The 21,641-nt window shown below is 53.3% G+C and overlaps 1 protein-coding gene across 1 annotated transcript; it reads right to left on the reverse strand.

Moving 5' to 3' along the window:
- Window positions 1–554: 554 nt before the first annotated feature.
- On the reverse strand, window positions 555–1,514 carry GPR55 (G protein-coupled receptor 55). The gene has a single exon (XM_076005380.1). The coding sequence runs from the start codon at window positions 1,512–1,514 to the stop codon at window positions 555–557; it is 960 nt and encodes a 319-aa protein (XP_075861495.1).
- Window positions 1,515–21,641: the final 20,127 nt, after the last annotated feature.

Consider the following 21,641-nt stretch of genomic DNA (forward strand, 5'->3'; position numbering starts at 1 on the left):
GCCCACCCTGACCCCCCACTTGCTGTTGTCTTGGTGAGGTTGTTGGCCAACAGAGCTCTAGAAGGGACCAGAAAATGCAAGTCTGCCCCATCCCGGGATCTCCGAACTAAAAAGGGGCTTGATCTATTCCTACCACTCCATCTCTGCCCAAGACCCTCCACCATAACTGGCCCTCTTGATTCCCTCGGCCAACTCCTCTTTCTCTCTATTTCCAGAATCTTCTAGTCTAACAGAAGGACAGGGAGTTGGGAAATAGCCTTGTTCAGATGGCCTCATTCTCTTTCTCAATTATTTTGCCTGATACTTTTTGGACTTAGAAATCAAGAATTCACCTGGTACTGGGGTTCTTCAGAGGTCCCTGAACACTAGGTGATATATGTCAAGTTGTCCGGGCTTTGGGGAAAGGTCTTTGGGGTACAACGAAGCTGGTGCCCAATGAGCATCAGAGGAGAAGCCCAGCAGAGAATGCACCACAGATGGTCCCCTGCATCAAAGCCCTTCACTACTAGAATTGGGGCTGGGGGTGTCCTTCCTCTGAGTGGGGTGTCCTTCCCTTAGCCCCGGCTGACCGTGGTGTCCTGGAGGACCAGCTGGACCCTGGAAGGCCGATGGGCCATGATGTCCATGCGGAATTCTTTGATGACAAAGTAGTAGCAGAAGACATCCAAGCAGCAGTTGATGTTGGAGAAACACATGGACAGCTGCAGGAACAAGCTGATGCCCTGCTTGGCTCTGCACTCCACGATGACGCCGTTCCTCACCAGGAACTGCAGGAAGAAGCCGAGGTGGACCGGGAGGAAGGAGACCACGAAGACAGCCAGGCTGGCGGCGATGGTCCAGATGCAGGCTCTCTGCTGCACCCAGTCCTCGGTGCGGTCCCGGCGGCGCAGCAGGATGCGGATGCTCCTGGAGGAGCAGAAGCCCATGATGCCCAGGGGAAGGAGGAAGCCGAACACCTCGAGGGGGAAGAAGACCTTGGCACTCCAGGTGCCATCGGACATGTTGTGGAAGCACGTGTACTTTTCCACTGTCCCGTGGAAGTTGTAGACGGGGGTGCTCCCAGCCCACACCAGGGCCCAGATGGTGCAGCAGATCCCGAAGATCTTGCCCGGGGACCGGAGGCGGCTGACCAGGAGCGGGTACCGGATGGCCAGGAACCTGTCGAGGCTGATGAAGCAGATGGTGAAGACGCTGCCGTACATGCTGACGAAGTAGAGGCACTCCACCAGCGTGCAGAGGGAAGGGAAGGGCGGCCGCACCTGGGACAGGGCCACCTTGAACGGGAGGGAGAGCACCAAGAGCAGGTCAAAGACCGCCAGGTTGATCATGTAGATGGAGGTGGCGGCGTAGTCGGGCCACCTCTTCTTCAGGAAGGTGCTGAAGCTGCGGATGGCCAGCAGGTTGAGGAGCAGGCCCAGGAGGAACGTGGGGGTGTGGACGGCCAGCTGCAGGGTCCGCATCAGCTCGTCCACGTGGCTGAATGAGCAGTTCCCGCTTGTGTCGGGCTGGTTCATGTTCCTTCCTGCAACACCAGTGATAGATCAGAGGGGTCCTCTCACCCTCCTGGAGCGAAGGGTTCAAACAACTTCGCTCGGAATAATAAACACTGCCCCTGTACCACATAGCAGTTCATGCTCCTTGAATCACAATTTAGAAAATACACAAATGAAATAGTACCTCTAATCCCGCTGCCCAGATATAACCACTGCTACTTTTTGTAGGTATCATTCCAGACTCATTCTCTCACTCTCTTTCTATGCACACACATTTTTCTTTTGCAAAAGTGAAACCATGCTGTGATGAACATCTGTGCCTCTTTTTCAATCAGAATCCCTTCTGTTGAAAGAAGTAACGGCATGAACCCCGACCCACACTGGTTCAAGCAGAAAGAGAATTTCAGGAATGCAAAACATGAAAACAAGGGGAGTGCCAGCTTCAGGCACAGCTTGATCAGGGATGCAAATGCTGTTTCCAGGACTCAGCCCCTCTTTATACTTATCCCCTCTGCCCGCCCCCACCTGGCTTCCTGATGGTTGGACAGAGTTGACTGCAGCCCTGGCTGTGGGTGGTCACCACATTCCCCTGGACATAGTGATTGGATTGTTCATTGGTTCAGGGACAGACATGTGACTTGCCCAGAGACAACAAAAAGCAATAAAACCCCGTGCCGGGGTTTCCAGGCAGGGGCTGGAGCTCTTTCTGTGGGAGTTGAAGTTGGAAAGATGGAAGGTCCAGAGCTGCTGCAAACTCTTGCTATCCCAAAGAGAAAACCGGACAGAAAACGGAGCGATGTGGACAAAAGGGCATTCCCAGAGGGAATGAAGTGGCAAAGAAAGGCCGTTAGATAGGTAGAAAATTAGAACTGGCCTCAGGGACAAGAGGCCCAAGGCTGCAGGTGTGGCTACTCAGGGAAAGGGGCTGAGGCAGGCCCTGGCCAGGTCTTGCCTATGAGCCTGGCCGATTGCAGGGGTGGGGCGGGGTGCGCGTGGCATTGTGGGGCTCTGCATCAAGGTAGGTGGCCCCGGAGCAGGTCGAAACCAGGCGTTCAACCCAGGCCCCAGAAACAGTGCTGCTGGAAACAGAATTCAAATAGGAGCCAACTTCCACCCTCTCCCCACCCACCTGCCTCTCTGCCCACCTCCCTCCTCCCTCCTCCCTCCCTCCCTTCCCCATCCCCCACGTGAGGCCGAGCTGCTGCTGTCCTAGACGTAGACTGGTCCTGGTCACTGGCCACGCCGCGCACTAGTGCACAGCAGCACCGCACTGAGGGTCGCTCACACGCGGCCTCTCCCTTAACCGCCTCATGGCGGGCAGCGGGCCAGCCGGTTCCACCAGGGAGAAGACCCGCCCTGTCTGCTCCCTCTCTCCATGCCTGCTGCCTCGCAGCCGCCGAGATCCCCACACAGTTGCCACAGGGAAGAGTCTTTCACCAGAGAATCCTGCATTGAGGACAGTTGTAGCTATTTGTTTTTTAGCTTATGTTATTATATTATACTGTGTTTTTTTTTTAATGGAAAAAGTATTCTATGTATTCGATAAGATTTTCAAACAGCTCAAAAGAACATACAAAGGGAATTCAGCCTCCCTTGCACCCCCAGGCCTCAGATGTTCTCTCCAGAGGCAACCGTGCTTACCAGTTTCTTGCATACTTTTTCCAGAAATCTTCCAAGTATATGCATATATGCATTTCCATACATGCACGCATACATACAATAGTATGACTTCTATAAAATTTGGAAAATATACCTGCAACTCTCTCCCTTGCTTTTTCACTTAACAATGTTTCTTGGAAATTGTTCCACACCAACAGGCAGGAATCGACTGTTCCTTTCTCATGGCTTCCTTGCATGCCATTGTTAAACGGGTAGGTTTCCTAGTGTTTTACTGAGAAACAAAAAAATTCCACAATAAACATTCCTGTCACATTTCTTTGCTACCCAGCTGCTGCTAAAAGAATTCTCATTCTGCTGTTGATTCCCATCACTATGGCTCGCTTGGGCGCCTGTGGGAAGAAAGGACTGGGTATTTTTAAGATCCTATGTGGAATACCATTCTCAAGCCCTCTCTAACCCCCAATGAAAAAGAATGTGTGTGCGTGTGTGTGTCTATGTGTGTATATATGTGTGTATGTATGTATATATATGTGTATGTGTATGTATGTGTGTGTATATATATATACACATAGATGGATATTTATAGATATATCATCCATTAAGCAATATCTGCTAAACATTTAACACACATTACTTAATTCGGTGGCTTTTCAAAGATTCTATGCTTTCCTATGTGTTAACTTTTCTTATGGGTTATATCACAGGAGATCTAGGAAAACGTACTTCCTCATGTTTAAAACTTTCAACTCAGGCCGGGCGCTGTGGCTCACGCCTGTAATCCTAGCTCTTGGGAGGCCGAGGCGGGCGGATTGCTCAAGGTCAGGAGTTCAAAACCAGCCTGAGCAAGAGCGAGACCCCGTCTCTACTATAAATAGAAAGAAATTAATTGGCCAACTGATACATATATAAAAAAATTAGCCGGGCATGGTGGTGCATGCCTGTAGTCCCAGCTACCCAGGAGGCTGAGGCAGAAGGATCACTTGAGCCCAGGAGTTTGAGGTTGCTGTGAGCTAGGCTGACGCCAGGGCACTCACTCTAGCCTGGGCAACAAAGCGAGACTCTGTCTCAAAAAAAAAAAAAAAACTTTTCAACTCCTTGGTCTGTGTGGATGGGCCTCCTGGGTTCGTGCAGTGGAAAATCTGGCAAGGCCAGTCCTGGACTCAGGCCCCCAGCGTAACTTCTCCTACTCTAGGACGCTCAGAACACATGCGAACTTGCATGCTGCCTCGTCCTCACCAGACATGCTCAAAGGGCCACAAGCCTATCTCAAAAAATAGCTACAATAACTTGGAACTACAAGATAAATTTCAAAAATGATGAGAAAAGCAGACCAAAGCCCAACTCCAGTCTAAGTGAAAAATGTTACAACACCAAAGAGGAAGACAAAACCGGCTTGGAGAAGTTGCCTTTGAACTCAGAAATAGCAAAAAACCAAAAACCACAAAGATAAGTGCAATTAGAAGCTTATGTTTAGAGAGATCCAACGAGACTGCAAAAAAAGAAACTTAGGGCATCTGTTTTGGGCTGGGTCCTGCTCAGGCAAACTCCATGGAGGAATCCATCATGTTGCTGGTGGTCCAAAGACTAGAGCTAAAGTGGCCAAGAAAAAAAAATCAGTGATGCTCAATGACCAACTCAAACCCAAACCCAAAATATGGCTGAATTGGGGGAAAAAAAACAAAGAATAACAAAGAGAGAGAAATGGCCTGACAGCAAGCGCTCAAGCCAGGATGCTGCGACACGCCCACGTTGATCACTGCAGGTGGACGTGTGCACGACAGCCACGATCTGCGAGCAGCGCTTCCCAGTTGAGTTCTCCCAAAAGTCACATTTGAACTGCAGACAGACTGCAAACGGAAACCTCTCAGACCGTAATCTGTGAAGCCAGAGGAAGCCCTCTGTGTTCTGGCAAAAAGAAATTAGGTTGAAAAAATACTTCCAGCTGAGGTAAAGTGAATGGAGAATCTGAAAAATTAAGCCTCCGAATTCCCTCTGAAAGTCCAAAGAAACCATCTTTTTAAGATTCTTTTCAAAAAAAAAAAATCAAGAACTTCACTGGGAAAAGATAAAAAGGCGTAAATGCACTGCAGGCTGCAGCAAGAGGCAAAACAGTCATCCTTCTCAAAGAAGGCTACTACTAAAAACCAGTCCACTTGTAGTGGGGGCTGGCAACCTGCCCGCACTTGGCCTGGGGCCTGGGGCCATGGGCAACTCCAGTTCTGGCCGCCCAGGTGTCCACACTGATCAGTTAGTGGTGCTGTCAGTGGCAGGGTGGGAGGCTGGGTCCCATCAAGCCCCCTGAGCGGCTGAGCGGCAGATGCTAAGTTAGTGTGAGCGCCCGAGAGATCGACTAGGGGAAGTTCCAGGCAAGGATGAAGGGGTGGGAACAGGAGGAGACGGGGCAGCCTCAGACCACCATGGGTCTGGCCCTGTGGAAGGAGAGAGGGAAGGACAGGTAGGAAGAGCTGCAGACGGCAGTGCAGACCTGAGAACGTGTTGGCCAGGCCACGGGGCATCCGTGAGCCAAGGGTGCCTGTTAGAAGGAATCGCCACGACTAGTACCTCTGCTGGGCTCGGCCACTGGCTAGGAGCAGCCCAAGGAGAGTGTGGCCTCAGTGTCAACATCACTGTGGACCTGAAGTGGCAGAGCTGTGCTGTCTGTCACCAGGGCTCCCAGCAGCAAGCCCTCTGGAAGGAGGTCTGAGCAGCACACCTGCGTGGCCGCCACGAGGGCCATCCCTGTGCTTCCACTGATACCGGGATCTGGCCAGAGTCTCAGGCAGCAGTGGAGACACCCCCAGTTTCCATCCCTGCAGCACCCCCTGTGCTGGGCCAGCTCCCTACTGTCACCAGCAGGGAGGGCTGGGCCCCTTTGCTCCCTAGGATTTGAGTGGGGCCTAGTCCCAGCCCCCTCCAGGAAGGAAACAGGATTGAATGGGAAAGGTCACAGGTCAACAAACGGGGTCTGTGAATAGAGCCGAGGGCCCAAGACAACCTTTGCTGGTCACCAGAGCAGCTTGGAGCCTGAGCGGTGGGGCCGAGTTGAACAACAGAGAAGATGAGATGCCATGTTTCATGCAAAGTTTATGAAGAGAGCCACTCCCAGATGTCATGCTGACATCTCTAAATGTCACTAAGATACAGCCTTATAAACATTCATGAACAAACAGCCCCCGTTCCTTAGAAACCTCTCTGAAAAAATAATTAACATCAGAAGAGGTTCGAGGGCAAGAATTTGGATGCAAGAGTTTCATATTCAACCAGGCTGGTGTTCAGGTGTCAGGAGCACAGAAGGTTACTGTCTGGGATGCGTGGCCTCTGGGAAAAAAAAAAAAAAAAACTGCCTCGAAATTGTTGACCTCCAAGAGATAATAACGAAGAGGAACGCAAGGACGGAGACATCAAGGCAGAAAGCTGAGAGCTGAGCGCCGGCAGCAGGAGACTATGGAGAGAGACTTAAGTTGTGATGAGCAGACCAATGGATTTGCATTTAAGGGGAAAAAAAAGAGTAAAAACAAGGCGACCTGTATTCCAAGATGTTACGCCGCAGGTAAACTAGCAAGGCAAGAGGAACATTGCAGCCGTGAACGAGGGAGAGGATAGTGCCTGGGGGAAGCAGTCAGTCCTGTCGCTGATATTCCACAATGGGGAATTGAAAGTCATCGTTCTGTTTTCTCACTCTGATGATACGTGTAAGATGTACATGTAAGATTCTATGTGTAAGAAGTATCTGTAAGATTTTTTGAAAACCTTAAAGTAACCACTGACTATTGAAAATAGCAGCCGAGCGTGGTGGCTCATGCCTGTAATCTCAAAACAAAATTCCAAATTCATTAAGGAATACATTTAAAAAAAAAAAATCAAACCATAGAACAACTAGATGAATATGTAATATGATAGACAACCTATAAAATCACTGGAGGGAAAAGCTGTCAACTTAGAATGATTAAAAAGCAAACGGAAACAGAAAATAAGCAGGACAGGTTTGACTGCACAAAAATAGGAAATTTCTTTTTGTTAAAAAAAAAAATCTTAACATCAAATAATATATTGGAAGAAACAAAATGCAACGGATATGTTAGATAAATGATGTTCTTTCTGTGTGAAGAGTATATAAAAATAAATAATATCAAGATAAACACGCAAAGCACAAAAGCAGCTTCAAGAAAAGGATTTGTGAAGAGATAAACTTTTTGCTTACCAAATTTTACAGAGAAGCTGGCAAAGTTTCTGTGAAACAGCCACTGATGTGCTGGTGATCATACAAATTGGTACACAACCTTTGGGATTTGGTAACTCACATTATAAGTCATAAAAATTGTATTAGTCTTTCATCCCGTGAGAATTGAGCTCAAATAAATTATTCAAAAGAAGGAAAAACTGTGTTCAGAAATATGTCCACTTTGGCATTTTTTTCTGACAAAAAATACATACACATTTAAATAATACCCACAAGATGTTAATTTCACCATGGTAAATCTACTCAATGGAAAATTTTTCTGTCTGACTGTTATGTTTATGCTGACTATGTTAAGTGAAAAAAAAAACCCACAAACTTTCAAATTATACATTCAGAATGATTTCAACTATGATTAAAAAAAAACCCGTGCATAGAGAAAAAAAAAAAAACCTAGAAAAAAATTTCCATATGCCAAACAGTGGCTGCATTCTAGCAGTTAGATGGTGGGTGATTTTTAAATCTTTTATCTTTATCTCTCTCTGTTTTGTTTTTTTTTTTTTTTGGTGTATTTTTCTAATTAATTAATTATAATATGAAAGCAACTTAAGATTGTTTTTAAAGATTATATTAAATGCTGGGGGGGGGGAAAGGAGACCAACAAGAATAGCTTTTGATTTTCCCTTATGTATCGGGGAAGGAAAGTGTGGTGTGGATGTGTTTACAGCACGATGGGATTTGAGGTTTACGCAAAATTCAAAGAAACGCATTGAACTAACCAATGCTCAGCCGATGAGGCAGAATCTTGCTGGATCAAAGATGAGCACTGCAAGACGTGGAGTCGGAGACACTTGAGGACAAAGTATGAAGTGACAGAGAGAAGTAGAGTCGAGTTAGAAAGCAGAGCCCACATAATAGATGAGAAAGCAGTAACGAGAACTTAATTTGTGATTTTTTTTTTTAAATAAAAAAATAAAAGTTCCACCTGTCCCTAGGTCAGCCATCCCATCATAAAAACTACTCACGACATAAGGGGTAAAGGGCCACATGAAAGAGACCCAAATGCCAGCTTAGCAACGAAGAGTGGGTGAAGGTAAGGGAAGAGATTTAAAATATAATTCCCCCCCAAATTTGGCAAGCTTTTCATAGAAACAAATGTAGAAGTCAAAACTTAGATATTCCCCAGATTGGATGCTTAGATTAAATTACCTTATCTATTTTAAAAGGACTAAAAGGAAGAGAAAATTCACAATAGAAACTGAACATGAAAAAACGGCAAAGCCTCCATACAGAGGGCAGCCCCACAGGGATGTATACAAATACTCTAAAGAATTATTAACAACCCCATATGAATCTATTACAGCCAACCACCCATTAAAAAAACCAAAATGCAATCATCTTTCCTCAAGAAGAAACACGGAGAAAACGAATGGCATAGACAAAGTCCAACGATAAGATGATCTGTGGTTTACCGGGCACAGTGTGTGAGAAGGGAAGGGAATATGGCAAAGTAAATATTTTTTAGGAAAAAGAATTGAGAAAGTAACACAAACCTGTCCCACAATGGTGGAAGTCTCAATAAACAATGAAAACATAAAACACTCCGTTTATGTTCCGATGAGCATAGCAGAGAAGTACATCATGGTACCGTGCCAGAAATGCAAAGGAAGCACGGGAGATGGAAACGGAGTGTCGTTAGAGACCCTGGTGCTCACCTCTTCCAGCGCCATCGGTCAAGCAGACAAAGAAATCAGAGCTCTGAACAGCCCAATTAACAAGGGAAACTAGCAGCAGCTCAGGGAGAAGAACTAAATCGCAAATCAAGGGAATATACTCTCTTTAGAAGGATAGAAGGGTCTTTCACAAAATTTATCCAATTCCTGAGCCAAAGCTAATCCTCAAAGGCAGTGGCAATTTACACTCCTTGTTCTCAGACCACCAAGAAAACAGCTATTTGTTGGTTCTAACCAGTGAGCCGCAGCACCATGGTATGAATAACATGCAACAGACTTTGCTATGAGTTCTCTCACACAGGCTCTTGAATAACGTGTGAGTCGGAGATAAAATCAGAAGCGCATTGCTGAAATATTGGAAAGAAACAGTATGAACACACAAAACCCAAATGTAGTCACAGCTTAAACAAAAATGGGAATTCCTAAGTGTTCTTGTAAACAGGAAAGTGAGAAATGACGTGAACCAAGCCTACACTCAGAGAACCCAGAAGAGGAACGGGAGTGACAGTGGCCCTTGCAGGGCTCTGATTGTCCTGGGACCTGAGGCTGTCGGGGCCAGGGAGCCACAGCGCAGAAGACGCAGACAGGCCTAGATGCGCTTCACATCCGTAGAAGGAAAGACATAGCAGCATCCTCCAAGCTCGAGGCAGGCTCCACTGAGTGACCTCACAGGGCCATAGGAGGAACGAGTTCCAGGTGCTGCAGAAAGCAGACCTATCTTGGGACCGGAGTGTAGAGAGTAGACGAAGCAGCCTCACCATGGAGTGAGCTCTCTGTCACCAGAGGTATGCAAGCAAAGGCAAGGAGAACTGCCCATCCAGAATGTCGAAGGGGAATTCACACATACAGCCCTGCCTTACTGGAGAGTACTTTTTTTTTTTTTTTTTTTTTTGAGACAGAGTCTCGCTTGTTGCCCAGGCTAGAGTGAGTGCCGTGGCGTCAGCCTAGCTCACAGTAACCTCAAACTCCTGGCTCAAGCAATCCTCCTGCCTCAGCCTCCCAAGTAGCTGGGACTACAGGCATGCACCACCATGCCCAGCTAATTTTTTGTATATATGTTAGTTGGCCAATTAATTTCTTCCTGTTTATAGTAGAGACGGGGTCTCGCTCTTGCTCAGGCTGGTTTCGAACTCCTGACCTCGAGCAATCCGCCCGCCTCAGCCTCCCAGAGAGCTAGGATTACAGGCGTGAGCCACCGCACCCGGCCTGGAGAGTACTTTTGTTCGTCTCTGTATTTCAGCCCTGAATGAGACTCTCCTTTCAACATATTACTGTTTTCTAATGTTTAATGTAGAGGAGAGAAAATATCTCGTGTGAAGAGGGGCTGGGCTGGGAGTCCAGCGGCCCGGGTTCCCCTCCTGTTTCCCTCTGATGGCGGGGTTGCGTCTCAGTTCCTAAGGTCCCCCTGGATCCTAGAGCCTGGCCTCACTGATTCCTCTGGCTGCCAGTGCCCTGTGTCACCCCCCAACTACCCACACCTTCAAGAATCCAGCGTCCCACTTGCGGCAGCCCTGAGGACGTGTCTGCACAGCTGAGGCATCAAAACCCGGCGATGTGGCTCAACATCAAACCGACCTTCCTTCCCTCTGCGGCCTAGATTTTCCAGAGAACACAGGCAACAGGAAGAGCACAACCTCAAAGAGGTTTTCACGCTAAGAAAGTGTCCCCATCTCACGCAGCTGCCAGGCTGTCGCCTGCACAGAGCACTGCAGTGTGAGCCATGGCAGCCATGGCAGAGCTAGAACTCGGGACAGCAGAGCTATGTGCGGCCTCACAGGTGTGTCTGAGGAGGCCGGGGACGCTCCGCCAGACCTGCGCCTTCCCGTCCCGTTTCCTTGCCGGAAACCTCAGCCTCCTCGGGGTCGCTGACTTGCCTGGATGCAGCTCTCTACCACGACCCTACAGTGTGAACGAATTCACTGTCGGTGCCTGAGCTGGGCTTCTGGGGGCCACGACGCAAGAAGGAACAAGACCCAGCGAGGACAGAGCACATGGGACACAATCCCCCGGACACCAGAATTTTCCTGGGGTTGGAGTGGGGCTGGGAGAGTGCTGGGGACAGTTCCGAGGTTGAGACGTGGCCAGCTGTGTGCTCGGTGCTCTATGAAGGGAACTCAGACCTGGAGGTTGGTCTAATTATGCCCATTTTACAGATAAGGACAGTGAGGCTCGGACACACTAAAGAGTCTGCCCCAGGTCAAACAGGCAGGGAGGGACCTAGCTGGAACTCACGTCCTGAGTCTCTCTTCATCTGTCCCCCTTCCCGGCCCCCACCAGCATCGCCAGCAAGAGCACCTTGACACTCAGGAGCTTCCAAGCCCCCCTCACTCCTTCCGTGCCTGGCTCCACCTACCAACCCCTCGGTCCCCTTAGACTCTTCCTCTACTGCTGCAATCGCACCCTTCCAGCAAATGCCACTTCCCTGATTCACCTGCGTCGGCTGGTGTGGTCTCCCCGGCGGTGGCCAGGCGGGAGCTGCTAGGACTCATCTGTGTACTACAGGGGAGTGAGTCCCTGCTGTCCTGTGGCAACCCCAGGACAAGGACCATGTTCCCTTCACCTTTATATCACCAAGCCGCGCGTGCAACTTGCCCTTGGGAGAGAGGGACTGGAGGAACCAATGAGCGGACAGCCTGGGCGGCTGAGCTCCTGAGTGACTGGTGCTCCCTGGGCGCTGGGACAACCGCTCAGACCTTCCTGTCCCCTCAGCCCCACCACCTTGGGCAGCACAGAACTTTCAGGGCTCCAAATGCTGCCTTGTCTCCCCCTCAGCCTCCCCAAGAGACATTTGATCAGGGTTCCAGGATGGCAGCGTCACAGCTTCCCAGGGGGGCAAGCACTCTGCGTCATTTACTGCCCTGAAGGGCCAGTGAGGAGGAAACCATTAATGTCCCATTCCCCGGAGAGGTAAACTGAGGCTAGGGAAATTACACCACTGTTAAGTGGCTGGCCTAAGCTCCCAGCCACATTCCTGGCTTGCCACAAGTGCTTTGTTCAGGGGCTGCAGGACAGTTCCTGAGAGTATGTCATCTGGGGCACCCGGTGATTTCCCAAAAAGATTCCGGGGAATCGGCAGGGGGCCCAGTGGAGGACAGTGGCACGCAAGCCAAGTCCGCTGGGGAAGCCTCCTGGGCTGCCTACGGTGAGGTTTCCCCTCCCCAACAAGATGCTGCAACCCTGACTCAGATCAGGAAAGAGTTGAGGTTCGTAGAAAAATGTTACCCATAATCAGAGACAAACCAGGCCTGGCTGCTGCTGCTGTCATAGCAGCTGCTGGGGGTTGCCGCTGCCCTGCCACCTGGGCCAGCCTGCTGAGTCTGGCAGGTGAGGACAGAGGGCAGGCCCACTAAAGTCCGGCTGACCTCAGGAAAGTCACCTGCAGTCCGCAAGAGCGAGGTCACCTTAGAGACTCTGTGCCTCAGTTTCTCTAAATGGCCCAGAGGCTGTTACCTGTTGGTGGTCCAGAGCAGCTGAGTGAACTGTGAGATGTCATTTCTCCTCCAGGCCTGGCCGCCAGCCTGCTCTGGGGAGAGTCACTTCCCCTCTCTGGGTCTCAACTTCCTCGTCAGTGAAATGGAGGGGTGGGGCCAGATGCTTTTCAAGTGGCTCCAGCATCAGCCCACCTGGCCCAGGGCTCTTCCTCTGTGGCCCAGAGCGGGGCCTGGTGAGGGTCCCTCCCCTCTAAGTGGAACTAGAGTGTCGCTCATGGGGACCGCACTTCCAGAAAGACGGTCTACACCCTGTTCCCTCTCGGAGGACCTGCGCACTAACCCGGGGGCCAAAACCAAAAGCAAACAGCCAAGAATCACTGCTGGGTCAAGGTCTTGGGAAGCCTCTGAAAGAGCAGGAAGCCTCCCGCACACTCGCTCTTTGCAGGGACAGCGAGTGCCGAGAAAGGCCATGATGGCTTCCAGCACTTCTGGGCTTTAGGATTCAGAGCTGCTGCCCACAGAAAGGAGTGTGGTGCACGACTTCTTATTTGGGTCTTGCATGCCCAGAAGGGCTCACGGCCCAGCCAGGGGGTGGCCTCAGCCTCCGCACGTGTGTCTGCGGGGATGCTGGGGTGCGAGGCAGGGGGTGGCCCGCTGCGCCGCACCCCAGGGGCTCCCTAGCCCTGGCCTCTCTGTCCCCGGCCTGCACAGCGATTTGGGGCGGCCTTAAGCCAGTACACTCCAAGGCCCCTGCCAGCAGGGATTTCCCTGAGTCCTCCGTCTTCGTCTTCAGGGCTGGGAGAGCTGAGGGTGGCTCTCGGCCAGGAACCCTCACAGACTCCAGCCGGTTCGGAAGGTGTGGGCGGACACCAGCCCGGTAGGTGCGGCTGCCGTGCCCAGGAGGCGCCGGGGGCCCCAGCAGAGGGACAAGGCACCGACCATTTCTAAATACCATGCGTGCTGTGACTTTCAGGTTTCTGCAGGAATAGAAACTACTCGAAGTGGGTCTAAGTGATTCATGCAGCATGTGGGTCTTCTCTATAAATAACGGCCTGTGTGTGACTGTGGGGAAGCCGCCTGGGCCTCAGAGCTTGGCCTCCCGTCCGTCGTTCGCTGAAGAGGTCCATGGAGCCGCGACAGCCTCTCCAGCCCTCCCTGTCCACAACTCTGACCGCAGCTGGGCTTGTGCCATGGGCGGTGCCCAGTCTTCTTCTGCAGAGCCCCAAGCTGGCCTGGGTGCCTAGACGGGGCACGGGGCAGTCCTCCCCCAAGAGAGGCCCCCGCAGGGCCCCCAAGGCCGGCCACTGGTGAGGCTGGGGCGGGGTGGCCAGGGCCTCCTGGGTGCCGGAGGCCGGAGCCCGTCGGGACAGCAGCAGGGAGCAGACGCACAGGGGCCCGGAGCCTGCGGCATGGGGGTCCCTGGGGATCCCCGGGAGTCGTCCACACCGAGTGGTCTGCAGGGCACAAGGCTTCACTCACCCCTCCTTGGAGGGAGCCTCACCCGCTTCCCAGTCTGGCTACCTTCTTTCTAAAAGGGAGTATTTCTATTGTATTGCTGTTACTTGTTATTTACATTTTTGAAAACACACACGTGGTTTAAATACTTACGTAGACATATAATAAAATATCTCTGCCCTCGAATCCAGCTCCCGCCCATCCTGCTACTGTGTTTGTCCCGGAGTTTCTGCCCCGGCGTGTGCACATACGGGCTCTCACTTTCTCCCTCTTTTGACACAAACGTCAGAGCACTGAGTGTGATGTTCGCAGGGCAGGGCGCCTTCCTCCGCCCTTTCGGGAAGAGCCGAGCTAGTGGCATCATCAGAGGAGAGATGGGGGCCTCTTGCTGGGGACATGTGTCTGGCTAGAGAGGCTCCAAGCGTGGAGCTCCTAAGGGCTGGGCCAGGCAGGGGCTCGCCCCTCCCCCTGGCACAGCCCCGGGGAGTCATAAATAGCAAGAACTTTCTTTCTCTGAAAGTTTCCCTTCAACCTCCTGGAACTGGCCACCCTGTTCTGACCACCTCTCACCATCCAGAACAAATCAGAGGCCTTGGAGCCCGGGCAGGCCCCTGCCTGCCTTCCAGAAGGGAGCCCTGAGCAAGGGGCAGAGGAACATGCACCTTTGACTTCACCAGGCAGAGCAGCGTCGGGGCCCCGGGAACCAGGTCCTCCTAGGGCCGGATACAAGTGGTTCTAGACAAAGAGCTGCCCCACCTGGGCACTCGCCACATCCTCTCCCGACGCTGGTTAGATCTGCTCCTTCATAACCAGAGGCCCGGCCCTGCCTCGTGGAGCACCGCCTCCCTGCAGAGGGGAGACTTGCCCACCAGGGCCCTGCAGGGCGACAAGAGGGGGCAGAGCTGTGCAGAGCCCCCGACCCCACCCTCGGGAGCTGGGCAGGGAGTAGGTGCAGGGACGGGAGCTGAAACTTCAGGGACAGGTGAGGGAGGAAGATGTTGGGACACAGAGAACCTCCCAAGTGCAGACCCGGGCAGGGGGAGCTTGGTGTTTGGGAGGGCCCTGGGGGCCAGGGCGTGTGGGGGGTGGCAAAAGCAGAGGCTGGAGGCCAGCCACACAGGAACAGGGACCCAGCCACTCCAGGGTCCCAGAAAACACACACCCTGAACGGGAGTGACATACAGGAGGCTGTCCCATAGAAGAGAGACCTGTGATATTCTCGCTCTCACCTATGTCAGGATCGGCGTTAGGGTTGGCGGTGGGATGGGGCAGCTGGGGCACTGGCCGTGCTCGGGCGGCAGGGGTCAGGTTGGGGTGAGGCCCCAGCAGGAACCAAAGGAATGAGGACAGGACAGAGTTGTCGGGGGGGGGGGGGTCTGAGAGAAGGTCTGGGGTCGTCTGAGGCAGCCTGATTCCGAAGACCCTCCGTAGGTCTTGAGTCACTGCTGCCCCACAAAGTGGCTCTGGGAACGCAGGCTGGTTGCCTAACTCTCTCTCCCCGTCTGCAAGTCACGCATTCAGTCAGTGAACAAGCATTCGTCGATCATCTACCGTGCACCAGGCCGCGGTGGTCAAGACAGACAGTAGCACCGTCTGAAAAACGTTGCTTTCAGGAGTCAGGGACTCAGCGTGACAACAGGGGCACGTGCACCCAGACAGTGCCGGGTCTCAATCCATGACTGGGCCTCCACCCCTTGTTGACATGGTGTCTGTCTTTGTCTTTCCTACAGGGTCTACTTGAAGAAAGGACAGGGAGCAACATTTATAAGGAGACCCTCCTGATCCAAGGAAGTGGGGGCCCAAAAATAAGAGGAGGTCTCAAAAGAAGTGGGGAGGGCAGGGGAAACTGAGGAAGGAAAGGCGAGGAGAAGGTGGCCGAGCACCCTCTATGCCCATGCAGCAGCTGCCTCTCCCACCTGCAGGTCTGGCCACATTGCAGTTTCCTGGTGGTCAGCTGGGAGCATTCGAGAGGCCCGTCCCTGGAGCCTTGGCTGGGTCCCTGAGGACCGTCCCCACCCTGCCCCCAAGTTACCCACAAAGACAGTTGGACCTTAGCAATCACCCGTAGAGACCAAAGATGTCCAACCTCCTTGAAAGTGGGCATGTGGTGGCCGAAGTGCATCAAGGTCAATGTGACATAATGTCCAGGCCAGAGGGAGTGAAGCAGGCCGGGTGCGGGGCGTCTGGAACGCAGGCCCCCCCACGCCCCACATGCCCCTCTACTCCTTACTGGAAATGGAGCAGCGAGGTTACGGTGGAAAGTTCTAGGCGCTCAGACATCTGCGTGTGGGCTGGCCTTCTGCTCTGGTCCCAGTGCTGGCTGATTCCCTTAGAGTCCCCAGCTTCTCCCTGCTGCCGTCCAGCCGCCGCCGTACTCGGTCCCGGTGGGGCCTGCAGCCCCCGACTGTGCAGAGGCGAACAAAGGTGTCTTCAAGCTTGATGGTTGTCTGGGCACCCTAGGTCCACAGCATCCAGAGGGGGCCCTTCCCTGTGAAGGTTTTAAAGACCACAAGGTTCTGGAAAAGTCGGACGCCCAAAGCTCCCCCTGCTGTGGAACCCAGGATAGGAAAAAATTCTGTGGTTTCTATAACAGGGCCACCACTGGAGGGAAGCCCACCTGCCCCACGGCTCTCCTCATGCGTGGAGCCTCCGACTGTCCGTGAGCACTAAGCAGCTGCCCGCCAGCACCGCCGGCTCATCGTGGCCTGGTGCTTCCAGGCCCTTCTGCGATCTGGCCCCCAGCAGCCGTGTCCCGGGCTGTACCATCGCGGCAGCCTCCCGGCCCTTCCCCCGCTCCCACCGGGCAGCCTCCGGCTCTCCTGCTGCCTGGGCCCCAGGGGTCGGGGTCGAAGGACGAGGGGCTTCTTCTCGTCTCTGAGTGCACCGCTGGCCTCCCCTCGGCTCCGTGTCCACGCCACTTCTGTCCCCTCCTTAACACCGCCAGAGGTCACAGCCACCGAGGCCCACTTGGTTATTTCCTGGGGATGTGGTGGTGGGAGGGGAGCAGATGGTGGACCCTTTTGAAATATTTATTTTCTCTTCGTGTTTCCTGTTGCATAAAGTGTGCTGTTTCCCTCACCCACGCACCCGTTGGGGTGCGATGCTCTCTTTTGCACTTTAGCTGTTGAGTTTCTATCCTTACTTATTGCAAGCAATTTTTCCCTACTCCAGCCCTTCCCACCCCTCCCCTACATAGGGAGACATTTTTGTCTTTGTTTTGCTGCATGGAAATTGCTGATTTGGGTGTGCTGGTGCGTGCTGGTGTTCTTGTCTTGCAGGACTCTAGTAATGAACATATCTTCACCCCTCTGGATAGAGCAACTATGGCATTCATGTCCTTACTGGAGCTCTTTCATTTAATTTTGATTTTTTAAAAAAATCATGGATGGAGGGTAAAAACTCTTCTCCAACAGCAAGCACCTGACAGGCCAGGGGTCCCAGGAGGTCCCCGCCTGCCCTGGCACTGCCCAGGGAGGAGCAGCCAGCACACGCCCCCTACTCTCCTGCAAAGCCCTCTGCCCCGAGACCCTCGTGCCCCAGATGTGGAGCCCTCCAGCTCTGCTCCTTAATGTCCTCGGATATCTCCCCGGGCACACCACCCTCCAACACCTGGCTCAGCCTTCACCTGCACCCCGCGTCACCCCCGCCCTTCGAGGAGACTTCATGACCGCGACACAGGCCCTGGGCGACACACCCTCCAACAATTACACGGCGTGTCTTCAGGATCAGCCTGCGGGCTGTGCACTTTACAAATAAAGTCAGTTCATTGTCCAAACAACCTAGAGGTGTTCACACTATCGACAGCCTCGTTTGCAGGGCAGGAATCGAGGCACAGAGAACTTGAGCAACACGCCCAGATGTGCACCAGGAGTGGGAAGCGAAGCTGGGTTTGGATGCGGGTGATGGCACCTGAGGGCAAATTTGTGCCCGCCAGGCCCGGTGCCAGGTACATACCTGCACCACCGAGCCCTCCCCAGCCTGGCGAGGGCTGAGCAGCGATACAACCTCGCCCGTGGACTGCAGACGCTCCCACTTTCTGTGCCCACGAGGACGCCACCCTCTGCACTCTGGCCTTGAGGTACCACCTTCTCCTACTCTCACCCTGCCCGTGAGCCCCCACCCCAGTGGGGATCCTGTGCCCATGAAGACCCTCCTCCCCCGCCTTCCCTCCACACCCTGTGAGTGGTGCCCCCCACTGCCTGGGACACCCCCAGCCTGGGCCAGTCCCTACCCCTTCTCCCCTCCCCCTGGCCAGGCCACTGAGCCAGCGGAAAACACTCCAACAGAGCAGGGGGAGCCACTCAAAATGGTGGTCTTGGGGCGCCAGCACCCCTTTCCTGGTGCTAGGTCAGCCCCACCCCAACCTCGGCCCCGAGTGAGGCCACTCCATACCTCAAGGGCCCTCCTCCAGCGCCCCACCATCCACAGACTACGTGGCCTCCAACCTCCAAGGAAAAACCTGGGCTCTCAGGCACGAAGCTCTGGCTCCTTCTCCTGCAGAGCAGCAGCTGGTCGTTGCACCCGACCAGCGACCGGCAAAGGTGTCTCCGCAGCTTAGAGAAACTCGCCTGCACCCCCCACCGCACCTGCCCTTGGGGGCCTGCCGGCCTGCTCCAGCACCTGCTGTGTATGGGGGTGTCGGGAGGGCGGGAAAATGTCAGGGGATGTCACGAGAACAAAAACTCATCCCCTGCTGTATTGGTTTTGAAGGTAGAAAGTTACAAACTGGAGGGTTACTTGTTCTGCAACCTAAGGTGACCAGGAGTCTTGATCTACATATTATATAATTTTTAAATTAGAGATTTCTGTAAAAGTACATTAAATTCTGTTACATAATGCACATAATGTTATATGAAGGGAAAGCTATTATGGAAGGAAAAGTTTTCAGAGTTTATTAAAAAAATTGGATCTACACCTCTTCTAAATGAAAAGAACATGGCTATGAATATTTATAAGACAAAAGTACAGAGGCCTCTTGATTAAACAATACACCCAAAGCCCAGAACTAAAGAAGGCGGTAATTACCAAGACAGGCTCCATGCGGGGGCCCCCACCAATCTGGCCCCCTCCTGCCCCTTCCTGCTGCCCGGCTGCACCTACGTGAGGCCCCATCTCTTAAACTTTCCAGCCATCATCCTGAACCAGGCCTCTCATCCCCCTCCCTGAGCACATCACCTCCTGCCTCCTGCAACTAAGCACAACTAGTCTGGCCCAAGCACTGCCTCTGACAGCCTCCAATGGGGCCTCCGTTTGCACAGCTCTATAATGGGCACAATTGGCTCTCTCGCTCTCTTTCTCTCTCTCGCTAATTCTGTGTGCGTGGGGTCACAAGGACAAACCGAAAGGGAGCCGAAGCAGGACGGAACTCAGGTTTCAGAAACCCAGCGCCACACTCTCACTCTGTTCATTGACAATGATGAAAGAAAGCAGATCTACCTCCCCCAGCACCCCCAGCCCATCCCTCCCCCACTGCCCTCCATCCCCACCTTCTGGGAGGGGGAATTTGGGGCTCACCACGGTCCCACCTCACCCAGCCAAGCTCCCACCTCCCGCCAGCTGCCCTCTCACTTTGGAGCCTGCAAGGCCTGCTGCCTGCAGCCCCCGAAGTCCCTGCCCCTGCCTGGCTGGACATCCCCCACCCTCCCCTGCCCTCCCCGCCAGGGGCTCCCTCTCTGCTCTGCACTCTTCCTGGCCTCTGACCTCCCTCCTGGCCCCTCTCTGGCCTCCAGCCACCTGGGCAGGCTGCTCAACTGCCCCCAGCTCCCCTCCCTTGGACCTTCCTGCAAACCACCCCTGAGGGACCCTCCAGGCACAGGGAGAGGCCACCGTGGGCAGCTGCCCAGCAGCTCCAAGAGCCCCGTCTCCACAGGGAGTCCTCAGTCACCTGGGGGTGGCCTGTGGCACTGGGCAGCGACCGTCCTCAGAGATCCATCCGCAGGCCAAAGAAAATGCAGCAACCTCCTTTTGTGTCCACCCTCGGGTCCCCCAAGCTCTCTGAGCCGCCCCTGGAGGCGGTGTCTGGGCTCAGGGGACTCAGTGTGTCTTTCTTGCAGGCCCTGGGCCCTCACTGTGGCCAGGTCCCACCCCTCATGCAGGAGGAGCAGCAGCACCCTGAGCCTGGAGAGCACCCCGTTCTCCCACCAGCTTCGGGGCTGTGGCGGCAGGGGCGGTGAAGCCTGCTACAAAGTGTTGGGGGTGGCTGGGCGCAGTGGCTAACACTTGTAATCCTAGCACTCTGGGAGGCTGAGGTGGGAGGATCACTTGAGCTCAGAAGTTCCATACCAGTCTAAGCAAGAGCAAGACCCTGTTTCTGCTATAAAAAGAAAGAAAGGAAAGAAAGGAAAGGAAGAAAGGAAGGAAGAAAAGAAGAAAGGAAGGAAGGAAGGAAGGAAGGAAGGAAGGAAGGAAGGAAGGAAGGAAGGAAGGAAGGAAGAAAGAAAGAAAGAAAGAAAGAAAGAAAGAAAGAAAGAAAGAAAGAAAGAAAGAAAGAAAGAAAGAAAGAAAGAAAGAAAGAAAAGTTAGCTGGGTATTGTGATGCACGCCTGTAGTCCCAGCTACTCGGGAGGCTGAGGCAGGAGGATCGCTTGAGCCCAGGAGTTGAAGTTAAGGTTGCAGTGACCTATGATGATGCCACTGCACTCTACCCAGGGTGACAGAGTGAGACCCTGGCTAAAAAAAAAAAAAAAAAAAAAGGAAAGGAAATACAAAAGAAAATAAATGTAAATAAATAAAATGTTGGGGGTGCAGGCTGGGGGGCTGGTCCTTTGGGGAGGCATTACCGTACCTTCCCCACCCCACTGGAGCTTGGCCTCAAACTTGAGTATCTGAGGTCACACCCACAGCCACCCCAAAGCTTCCAGTCACCCCAGAAGTGCTTGGTCAGGCTCCAGTCACGCCATGTCACCCCTGCCTCCCCCCACCCAGCCCATATTGTCACCTGGGTTTAGCTCTCCTTGTCCACCTTATAAACTCTCCCTGTCAGTGCTAACAAACGGGATTGCCTCCACCAGCCTGGGGATATGGGCTGCCTGTTTGGGGGGACCCCTCACTGCTCTGGCTGTTTCTCCTCCTGCACCCTAAAACACAAATGGCTGCCTGCCTCCCTCCTCAGACGACAGAATGTGGTAATTTTGAACCCAGTCCTGGCTCTGGGATCACAAGTGCTTGGTCTGCATTAGGGCCAGCGCTTCCCTGAGCCTCTCTCACCAACGGCAGTGGAATGAGCTCAAATTCCATGTCTGTGGGTCCCCAGCCACTGTCTCAGCCCCAGCTCAGCTATTTTGCTCTGCCCTTCGGGGAGGTAGGCCCAGACACAAATGTGAGATGACCGGCCGCTGTCAACAGCACAAGTCTCCGCTGAGCTCTTGGTGCCGGGGAAGGTGGACACAGGCCAGAAAGACCCGGCGACACCCAGCCCTGCCCAGCCTGTGATGGTCACCCAAACCCCCAGACCCCCAGGCCCTCTGTGTCACTCCCACAACACACTGGGGGTCTGGGATCCCCTCCTGGGCAGGAGCCAGCCCCCCGCAGGGTAGTTGAGCACTGGGGCTCCTCAGCACGGCCCCGTGTGCTACCCGGGATGGGTGACAGCGACCACCGCTTGGGTTTGCCCAGGACCGAGGGGATTCCGGGGACTCTGGGCTGCCCATGCTCCCTGACAGGCATGGATGAGCTGGTCACTGCAGGTCAGCAGACCTCTGGGCACCGGCCCCTCCCTTCAGTCTGGGGTTTC

Source organism: Microcebus murinus, chromosome 8, assembly GCF_040939455.1.
Source record: "Microcebus murinus isolate Inina chromosome 8, M.murinus_Inina_mat1.0, whole genome shotgun sequence".
In the NCBI taxonomy this organism is placed as follows: Eukaryota; Metazoa; Chordata; class Mammalia; order Primates; family Cheirogaleidae; genus Microcebus; species Microcebus murinus.